Raw genomic sequence first — 11,477 nt, 5'->3', positions numbered from 1 at the left:
GATAGTTCACGTCATTTGCGCATGTGCAGAGTGGTGAAGTTATCCAAACACGAGCGGGGCTACCCATCGTCATATTCATAGTCTATGGGTTATAACATAACGATCGTGGTACATGTTTACGTTTTTTATCCTTATGGCCATCAGGATAAAAACGTAAACATGTACCACGAAGGTCAATTCATGGCAAAATAACGAAGGTAAAATAGCAATGAACGATTAGCCGACATCTACATCGGATTTTAATCAGATTACCCCGAGAATAGTCTGGATGCCAACTGTGGTTTCTAACTACAGTCTGGTCAAAGTCCCTCAATCAGTACAGAATGTTGTTCATCCAATAAGTGAACCCCAGCTGCTATAGTGACGTAAACAGCATCCTGAGCTGACCACATACCATATTCGGACATTAGATAACTGTCTAAATAAACACTAACTTATGGGGAAATGTGTTATTGGTTAGAAATGTGTGTTTGACTAAGAAAGACATGATGTTCATGACTGTGGCTGGCTGGCTGTTGGTGAATTTAAAATTACATCTCATGCAGAGAGAGAGAGAGAGAGAGAGAGAGAGAGAGAGAGAGAGAGAGAGAGAGAGAGAGAGAGAGAGAGAGAGAGAGAGAGAGAGAGAGAGAGAGAGAGAGAGAGAGAGAGAGAGAGAGAGAGAGAGAGAGAGAGAGAGAGAGAGAGAGAGAGAGAGAGAGAGAGAGAGAGGGGAGAGAGAGAGAGGGGGGGGGGAGAGAGAGGCAGACAGACAGACAGACAGACAAACAGACAGACAGACAGACAGACAGACAGAGAGGAGATAATATATATATATATATATATATATATATATGCTTTATTCAAAGTACCGTGGCCACCGGCCTAACGTACAGAAATCAGTGTATACAAAAAACTGCTAGTGTAGAGGTTTGTTGTGACAATCAACAATGGTACATGTATACAAATCCACATAATAATAATAGCAAATACAACCAAAATTAGTCCATCATACTTTGGCGTAAACGGAAATGAAAAAATACAAACTTTGCTAAATTATTCTGAGTATGAACATAATTTGTTCTCATCAAAGAATAAAATTTAAATTGCGAAGGAGGCTGAAAGAAATATTGTGGAATATACAATTCTCTCAATTGTTGATATACAGGGTATATTAAACAAAAATGAAATTCATCTTCAATGAAATTACCAATGTTACAAAAAATACATATTCTTCTATCTCTAGATACACCGTCTCTCCTTCCCTTTTCTATCGCTAAATTGTGATTAGAAGCTCTAAATCTACAAAGAGTTGTTCGAAATATCATCTTATCGATATTTGACAGATAATTTTCATACTGCAGAAGAGATTTGAAATGTTTGTATGTGTCTAGTTTTGGACACCATAACGGCAAAATTTGAATTGCACTCGCTCAATATCTAGAGCTTTGTCCTTAGACAGAGAGGAGATAAACAGACAGGGAGGGAATAGAGGGCGAGGGTGAGCGACATCACAGATGAAAACGGCTGCAATTTTACGATCTTTTCAACGAATCATTTCAAGTCATTCCCACTTTATGATCGACGTTTTAGAATAACTAGTTATATTTACACTGTCCATTCCTATTACATCATGCACGTTTTCCTTACTCGTATTCATTGCTTTCTTTGTATGACGGAATTGTTCTACTATATCTTCAAAGCTCCGTAATTTAGTCTCCGGCACCAAGAAGTACGTAAACACGGTGTAGTAAACCATCAACATCATAAAAATTGCAAACATGTAGGCGTCAAATACACTCTGTGAAGAACAATAAATTAGGTGATTTGTACATTCGTGTGCTAAAATAATATAAATAATATTATTATTGTGTAACGTGTTCATTTTCATAATGATTTCGTTTGAATTATCACAATCTGACGTATGTCATCACATCCATGGCTACCGATACTCTTTATGAGAGTATTTTCACCAAGCTGAGAGTGCGGGAACTATCGCACTCACAGATCAGTGCCGTAAACAGACTATTTCAATGCCAACATTAACAAAAGAATCTATATCCAGACTTTGCACGTCATCAGTAGGGCCCACCTTTCTTAGTATCAACCTTTGTTACGAAATAAATTACTTACCTGTAGATAAGGATATGTAAGGTTTACAAAGAACATTGACCACCAATATACTTGGACAGACACACTAACAGCAATCGGTCGAGGGCCTTGAGACCAAAGCTCAGGAGGCAGTATAAACCCCATGTTTGCTGAAACAGGTGCATAAATGAAACTTACACAGAGTATACATATTTGCACGCCTACATATATACATTCATGTGTTACCAATGTTTCATATAGTATATTTGGAAGGCTTTCCGTGCATGCATGTGAAGTTTATGTAGGCCACGAAACGTGCATGATAAAGTGGCACCCGTCAAATATGTGCGACTTTGCAAAATACATACATACATACATACATACATACATACATACATACATGCATGCATGCATACATACATACATACATACATACATACATACATACATACATACATACATACATACATACATACCTGGGCCAATAGAGAATGCAAATATTGAACAGTAAATACACACCATAGTGACGTACGTCCACGCATTTGCATGATTTGGATTCTGAAAAGTGGGTCAAAAAAAGAATTGTAAAAATTAGCGATGTTAATTCATATATATATACATCGTAGCTTTCGAATTGCAACATTCAGTAATTCATTAATAGTCATTGAGTATAGTAATGAATATTATATTATTATTGAAATACTCAATGGGCTGATTATTGAGATCACATACATACATACATACATGTACATATGTCACTTTACCAATAGAAACAAACTACAAACAAAAAGAAACCCAAAAATTATATAATAATAATAATAATCATCATCATAATGTTGGCTTTTATATAGTGCTCTCCCCACCCAATTATTACTCCTGGTACGGATCTATTGCGGCACAACGACCTTAACTTCCTCATTGTATGCTTCCTGGAGAGCATACAACCCATTGCAGCCTCTGTAATGACATGGAATTATATATATCAAAGCATTCACATAGCAACCTCTATCCTACCAGGTCCCCAATTAAACAGCTGAGTTGACTGAGGCACAATTGTGGCTCAACTTCAGAAACAAATGACCGCGAGGGGACTCGAACTTGCAACCTGCAGAATCAAGGCCGGCTACTCAAACCATTCGCCTATCATGACATCGAGGTATGAAGCAAAGAAATATATACGAAAGCAATCTTTTGTCATCTTTATAGGTTCTTTTCATTTATACGAAATCGCCTACATAGTATCAATACCTTTTGGATATATTTACTCACCGCTAAAACAAGAGAAAGTGTTATCAGTCCGTTGAAAAATACCATGGTGGCACATGTATATAAGAGTAACGGTCGTCGACCAACTCTGTCGATTATAAAAATCTGGAGAGGATAAAAGCAAAATGTTGAGGCTATTTCTTAAAGATATTAGGAGCTCCTAACTTTCTTTTTTTCCTAAAACGTCTCGCTCCAGTGTACAGAAGGCCTGTACACAGCCAGATATGTATTTTATTACTCTCTTTTAGAGAGGTCGTGTGCGCAATACAGAATTGATGAAAAAAGAAGAATTTTCCCGGTTCTTAAGAATACAAAAATGGATCTAAGTTATAATCAGCCTCGCTTCTGTTCCCCTTCAATAATTCTTATTTCTAAACATTATCACTAATCAGGCTGGTAATTAAGCCATTGTTAAGAAAAGAGAAATACAATAAATAACACTCTGACCTTAGCATGTTATTTATGTTGTTAGCGACTTACATTAATAACAGAAGCCGAGAGTTCGGCAAGACCCATTCCCAATATGGCAAAATTTATCGCGTCTTGGTTGTTTGGCCATACCATTTCAAATAAAAAGCCTGCATATTGGTACATCTGGATAAAAAAATGAATATTTGCTTTTATTAACTGTTAGAAGATTATAAAGCAACTGCCAAAATCAAAATTCTTTATTGATGTAAGTGGAGTCAGACAGCAATGTCTATCCTACAAAGTATAAATATTTTTAGAGAGAGAGAGAGAGAGAGAGAGAGGGAGAGAGAGAGAGAGAGAGAGAGAGAGAGAGAGAGAGAGAGAGAGAGAGAGAGAGAGAGAGAGAGAGAGAGAGAGAGAGAGAGAGAGAGAGAGAGAGAGAGAGAGAGAGAGAGCATTGCGATCATCAGGTGGTTGACACAGTTTGTCTATATATATAGTTCGCATAAAATTTTTGTAACATTGCGTAACAAGAGTGTCGGATTAATCTATTTCTTATTGGGAGTTATTTGTGATGTATTTGGCGAGGTAGAATTTATTCCGGGACGCATGTCTGCATTTCGAGACCAACTCTGATCTTTTGTTTAGTAATTTGATCTTATCATCAATGGTAACACACAGTCTGTCAGTTAATCACATATTACATAGTTTTGTTTCATGATTGTATTACTAAGCTGCTTCTTTGGAGATGATAGCCCAATTTATGCTGTATAGTTGACTTTTCTCTTTCAGTCCCTAAATGTATTTGGTATACTCCCTGCTGAGTTGAAGTTTTCTGTTGGCAAAGGCATGTGTGTGAGTAGTGTAACTTTTCTTAAACGAATTCTCTGTTAAACCATAGTACAGTTTTGTGTCGTTATTTGTCGACACTTACAATATTTGTGGATAACAATATCCATGACGTGGACATAAATAAATTGATAGATGTTATATGATTAATCAGAAAAAAGTAAATTTTAACAGCAATTAATTTTCAACTCACAGCAGGAATTCCACAGAAGTGCACTGATGACATGACTGTTACACTGATCAATAATGGTAATCTATATGATGGGTTTGCAAATAAACCTATCAAGCCAACATGTTTTTCTTTTAGTTCCTGTTTATGTTCATGCACTATTTCTTCCACAGCCCAGTTGACATCAGAGGCGCCATAGTACTTCTTCAATGCTATAATTTATAATAGGAAGAATGTGTTTTACAGAAATGGTGGACGAAAACGGGAAAATTGATTAGAAATATTGTTGTGGATTTTGGAGATCCGTTTACTTCGGTTTGAACTGATTGCTAAGTGATGGTATCACGTGACTTTCGTTGTCCAATGGCATGGTGTCTTGGAGATGGAAATCAATTAAATAAATTACACAATGACCTGATGTTTACCTTTCTTAGCTGCTGCAGGATTGTAATCAGTTATCAACAACCAACGTGGACTGTCAGGACATGGAGGAAACAGAATCAAATGAAGTACAGAGAATAACCCTGTTATCGCCAGTAGGTAATGCCACGTATCGTCTGTATTCAATACGAATATACCAAGTACCTGGTGCACAGATATGGATGGAAACAAAAAAGGTAAAATGTTGAAATTAAAAGGTCAACGGATCAAAACAAACAATAAACAAATGAACATACATACATACATACATACATACATACATACATACATACATATATACATACATACATACATACATACATACATACATACATACACACACACATACATACATACATACATACATACATACATACATACATACATACATACATACATACATACATACATACATACATACATACGTACGTACGTACATCGCATCGCATGGCATCGCATCACATGACCTGATATGACATGACATGATTTGACATGACATCATGACCACGTCATGAAATGAGATGATATGACATGACGTCATTTCAGGTCATATCACGTCACACTACATGACATGGCATATCATCACACATAACTTCAAATGACATTTCTATCATCATAGGTGAAACCATTCAGATTAAAATCATACTAATCAGGCTCATATGGCAGCAAATGAAAGATAAATTGCGTATAAGCATACTTGCTACATATTAACATAATAGTTCACCACCAGCAGTCATAATTGCTGTGCAACTACCAATGAAAAATCATGCATACAATGTCAAATACTTTATTTACTCACCTGTGCTATGACAATACCTATCGCAAAAAATAACTTTTGGTTACACCCTACAGCACCGCGATATTTATCTGGTGATATTTCTGATAAAAATAAGGTCGCAATGGTTCGGAGAATGCCTGAAATGAAATCCAATGTGTCTTGTATTGTGTTAAAGGGTAAGACTATACCGAATAGAAATCACCATAGGGTGATACCGTAAACGCCAATTTGGTGCAACAAGATACATCTATCTTTGATAGTCAAAGTTTTAAAACTCTCCCCAACTTTTTCACATGAAAGTTAGTTTCTGGCCCTTTTGAAATAACAAAGGCACCCAGGGGTCATCTTCTTGTCTTATGAAAACTGATATCTTCCATTTTACCATAAGCGACATACTATTCAGAAGTCACGTCACATTGAGTTCTTGATTATCTTAATCTACGTGTATTATTAATATGTACACAGTCCTGTTTGCTGTCACTGCATAATAGACGGATAGATTGAGCAGTAAACTTACTATGTAAGGACAATATTGAAATCGAGTAGCTTGGCCCAGCTTCAAAACTATTTTCTAGTCTTTCGCCCTCATGATTGAATGTCACATTTGGGGAAAGGACTTACCACAGTAAAAGCCAATGACAATACGACCCATTATCACCAATTCAAAATTATTTGCTGATTTGCTGGCACCGTACATCAATGCACCACTGATGGCAAATACGTTGATAAGAAGTAAACCAAATTTTCTGTAAATAAAGTAATTTAAAAAAGAAGAGTAACACTAAATTTAAGTTATTAATGGTAAAAAATGATACAATTTATATCGGATTTTTTATTCTACTTTTCCTTGAAAATATCCATTGTATTAAATTGGGTATTTATTAGGAGTTTAATTTATAAAAAAAATGCAATTTTATCATGGTCTCTTACTTGAAAAGTCAATGTGAAACAACATCGACCAAGTCTTTTTCGTACCTCAATAAATTGCAGAAGATTAATAAATATGTGAAATGTTTGTACGTACAATAACAAACTTGTTAAACACTTTTTATAGGTTTTTGCAATGTATTGAGTTACAAACACAGACTTGGTCTAAATTCTTTCACATTGAATTTTCAAGTAGGAGACCATGATAAAATTGTTTTATAAATTAAAAAAAAATCCAAAATAAATGCCAGATCCTTATTCATTTGGTAACTTTGACACATTCTACCAACTTAAGGTCTGACAAACAATTTAATCAGTTGAAATGTGCAACGTATTCTTACCTGCCCATGACGACACTTATTGGTGGCGCTAGCAGAGCGCCAATAGCGCCACCTATGGCAAACGATGCGGCGGTGGTTGCCCATAGCAAATCCATTGTTGTTTCAGCCATTTCGCCATATCTCTCAGTATACGACTGATTATAGAAATCTTGTATCGTCTAAGATTGAAAGGAACATATCACACATAATATATTTTTAGACACAGAACATGTGACTTACTTATTAGAATGTATGTTTACATGCTAGTGAGATATCGCTGCTTAGCATTATGATCATAATCGTAAAGAGTTGTATGGAGCATACTAGTATACTCTTTAAACTCTTATAAGCTCACCTCCACCACCATCACCACCACCACCACCACCACCACCACCATACTCATAATGATCACCATCATCACCACCACCACCATCATCACCACCACCATCATCATCATCATCACCACCACCACCACCACAACAACAACAACCATCATCACCACCACCACCATCATCATCACCATCATCATCATCATCACCTTTCCACTATACTAATCTTAACACATATGTCCATCCCCACCCTCTCCCCTCCCTCAACACACACGTGTCATAGCATGAAAAACCGCTAAAAAACCGGTAATACCTTAGTTGGTGCAGCAAGAACTCCTACACTGTAACCACTTAGTCCATTTCCAGTAAATGAAACAACAATAGTGGCATACACCAACATAAACGTCACCTTTACCTGAAATTAAGACGTGAATTAACACTGCTCACAGGTATTTCTATACATACTTGTATAAATTATGTACAAAGTGCGTACATACGGATATGCCTACACACCCACAGCAAATATGTATAATAAACACACACACACACACACACACACACACACACACACATACACACACAATACTGATAGTGTTCACCGGATGTGTTTGATACAACCATGAAGAAACCAATAAGAAACTGTACATGCCACACTAAATTAAGAAAACAAGTCTGATTGAAACAAATCATTTAAATTTACTACACTAGTATAGACACAGACACGCTGGCGCCAATGTCTACATGTCTGCATGGTCAATTTAATTTAGACAAAATGTTGCGAGGGAAATTGTATCCATTCAATCAAAGTGTATCATGTGCAGTTTCTTATTGGTTTCTCTCGGTGCTGCATCAACCAGAGCCAGCGAACACTAATATGAAATGAGCAGTATCTGCTTCAACAGTCTGATCAAACACCCAATCTTTCATAATGCAAGTTTTCCACGAAATCTTAGTGGTATTGCAGTGTTTTGTTTGTTACAAAGTTAATGCATGAAACGTCACAGGTACAGGTGATAATAACACATCTTGTATAATGTTTGCGTCATGATCGAGTAACCTCAGCTTCGACCTTTTCACTGTTTACGTGTCCCTAGGTAAGTAATTAATAATTCGTTGGCTAAGTAAACATATTAGTTATGATCCTTATACCTAAATATGTAAATCTAATATGCGATATTCTGTAAACTAACAATACAAACTTTATAAACAAGAATGTGATCGATAGTACACACTTGTACACAGAGACAAATTGTAAAATACCAGCTTGGAAATCATGGCGTCGAGGTTCCTGTTCTTCTAAATAGGTATGAAGTACGTCGCTGTGGAGCTTACAGATGAGTAATCGCAGCCAATACACTACAACACTTACCTCCCTAGCCTCCTTCTGCTTGGTCTGGGGCATCTTCTTGAATATTTTTGCCTTCGCCATGTTTTCAAACCCCCAAATTTAAGAGCACGCTGACTGTCCCTTATAAAAACCACAATTCATTACTCATGTGTGTGGGATAAATTGACCCATTTCCAATTATTTTTAGACACGAAAACACTGAATTTAAACTTTGTTATCTATCAGATCAGAGACAAAGGAAAACATTTGACCAAATTCAACATCGATTCAAATTAAATGAAACACAGCAATTACTTTTGAATGATACTTCATGCTAGTCTCGAGTTAAATAAATGGAGATATTTCCGTAGTTATTATGTATTCGAATCTCCTGTCCTCCAAACAGGGAGGTTGCCTAAGGTCACGTCATTCATTAACAATCTATAGTGGTTCAATTGTCCATGTTGTGTTGATATTGGCTCAAATATTAATCAGAAAAACTACCTAGCATGAAGTAATTTTGCACTTCTGAATAATAAATGTTACACAATATTGATACATAGATATTTGGATGTGTCTACGGGATGGGGGTGAGGAATTTTGTGGAAGTGGTGACGGTGGCTGTGGTGAGGCGGGTGTTGTGGTCAGGGTGGTGATGGTGGTACTCGGAGAAATTGTAGACAAATTCTAACTATTTACCATTTTCTCATCGTCGTTAAATAACTAGCCTCTTTACGAGGGCGTTTAACAGGCGCCCCCTTGCGGAGGTGTTTTTTTTTTTTTTTTTTTTTTTTTTTTTTTTTACCTCAGTTGAAAGTTATGCTCTGACCTGGTGACAATACTGTTTTCTAAGTCTGGGTTTTTCCGGTCCGAAATGACTGATGTTGATATTTCTGTGTAATAGTCCGTTTGAATGTTTAATAACGAAACTAAATAAACCTCATTTTCCTACTTGAATAACAAATTGAATGTGAAACAGCATAGACCATGTCCTTGTTAGTAACTCAATAAAATGCAAGGGACTAACAAAATGATCAGAAAGTTACACTAACATTTTTAAAACATTTTTTTTGCAATTTATTTAGTTTAATATAAACAAGTAAATTTGGTATATTTTGTCTCAAATTATTTTAATTTCATTCCAAGTAGACAAAAAAACTCCACAGTAAAGTTATTTTTTAAATCCATAATCCAAAATGGGTACCAATTCTACCATTCATATGGCCACTTGAACACAAAGTTAGACTTGAGAAGTTACAGCGGCTGTAGAAATACTAAAACAAATCATCACTGCATCAGTATTGTCCGTTTCCAATATACCTGTGACAGGCTCATGGTCATGAGTCGGTGGAGGTAGAGTGTGACGCCCCCTTGCGGTTGGACAATGCCACCTTCACTAGTAGTGAGATACATATGCTGGAACTCATCTCTACTCCTCTTGTTGGGTGCGCACTAAATACTTACATGAAACTAATGTAGTGTTGGTTTTCCAAGAGATAGATGTCTTGAACAGATTCAAAATATATCGCCTAACGCCAGTTTAACACGACAGAAGTTCGGGTTGACCTCGGTGCTGAACCAATGACCTGCCATAATATAACAAATTTTAAAATTTGTACAGCACTTAATTAACCACGTAACATCAAAAGCTCACTTTATCACGAATTTCTATCACGATAACACAATTCAAAGATTTGTTAGAAGGAAGTTATGAACTTTTGGTGCAATGAGGGCGTTTCTTACATATTGGTCTGCTTGTTGTGATCACTCACGTGCACTCGGGGTATCATCCACAGAAAAGAACACAACTGCATTAAAAAGTATAGTTTATTCAAACCTGTTGATGCTATAACCTTTGAGTTGAATTTTGTTGAGATCATCCAGTTTTCAATTTTATTGTTTTTTAAATAATGAAAAAAAAGAATCGCTGTGTTAAGCTCGTCTAGGGCAATGACTATTTTTGTGCTTATTCTGTCTTTGTTGCATTTGAAATAAAGTTTTCAAAGTGAAATGGCGGAAAGATATATTGAAAAAATGTTCAGAAATCCCTACTATGTAATCAACTATTCTAGACTAACGATATCAGAAGATAATCATAATGTCATATAAGGCATGCATATTGACGTTAACATGACATTAGAATATATTATGTAGGTTTAGTGTAAGTATTTTCACTTAAGGAATTTATGCAACTTTCAGTCAAAACTAGGGCATCCTCAGTTCCAGACAACCTTAGGTTAACAAGGGTGTGGCGGTGCTGATAATATATCACAGTAGGTACGTACCTATAACAAGAATCGATAAGCTAGTCGTAGAATAACCAACCACTGGTATGAACACACTGTACTAATGTTTAAAACTAGCGTGATATGTGTCTAGTTGCTTAGATACCAGGCTTAATTGTTTGAACCGCAGCTAATAGGTCTTAATAATGTTCACAACAATAAAAGATAAGAGTTGAACTCTGAATATTACCACGGTAACAATTTCCAACATTATCAATCTTAATTTAAAGTTTCAAAAGAACTCCATCCCTGTCCATCTATCTCCTTATCATTCTCTTCACGATGGACCTATCTATCCCTCGTCCCTACCTTTGTCATACATGTAT

General features: G+C 36.2%; 1 protein-coding gene across 1 annotated transcript; it reads right to left on the bottom strand.

The window, feature by feature from the left end:
- Positions 1-1,543: 1,543 nt before the first annotated feature.
- LOC144451741 (solute carrier family 2, facilitated glucose transporter member 1-like) lies at positions 1,544-8,968 on the bottom strand. The gene is made up of 12 exons (XM_078142644.1): positions 8,909-8,968; positions 7,853-7,954; positions 7,232-7,389; positions 6,585-6,709; positions 5,985-6,100; positions 5,191-5,350; positions 4,790-4,977; positions 3,817-3,930; positions 3,340-3,441; positions 2,547-2,628; positions 2,113-2,240; positions 1,544-1,780 (listed from the first exon to the last, which is right to left on the bottom strand). The coding sequence occupies exons 1-12, from the start codon at positions 8,966-8,968 to the stop codon at positions 1,544-1,546; spliced, it is 1,572 nt and encodes a 523-aa protein (XP_077998770.1).
- Between the last annotated feature and the right edge of the window lie 2,509 nt (positions 8,969-11,477).

Source organism: Glandiceps talaboti, chromosome 21, assembly GCF_964340395.1.
Source record: "Glandiceps talaboti chromosome 21, keGlaTala1.1, whole genome shotgun sequence".
Lineage (NCBI taxonomy): Eukaryota > Metazoa > Hemichordata > Enteropneusta > Spengelidae > Glandiceps > Glandiceps talaboti.
The sequence above is the reverse complement of the archived record's forward strand: the minus strand, read 5'-3'. Positions and strand labels throughout refer to the sequence as shown.

What these genes read in the sequence shown, in the direction of transcription:
- LOC144451741 (XM_078142644.1), bottom strand. Translation starts at nt 8,968, where the DNA reads ATGGCGAAGGCAAAAATATTCAAGAAGATGCCCCAGACCAAGCAGAAG. An exon ending in ACTTCTGTGGAATTCCTGCT is followed by an intron (nt 3,931 to 4,789) that starts GTGAGTTGAAAA and finishes TTTTTTATCCAG; the next exon opens with ATGTACCAATATGCAGGCTT. An exon ending in TCTCGGCTTCTGTTATTAAT is followed by an intron (nt 3,442 to 3,816) that starts GTAAGTCGCTAA and finishes TATCCTCTCCAG; the next exon opens with ATTTTTATAATCGACAGAGT.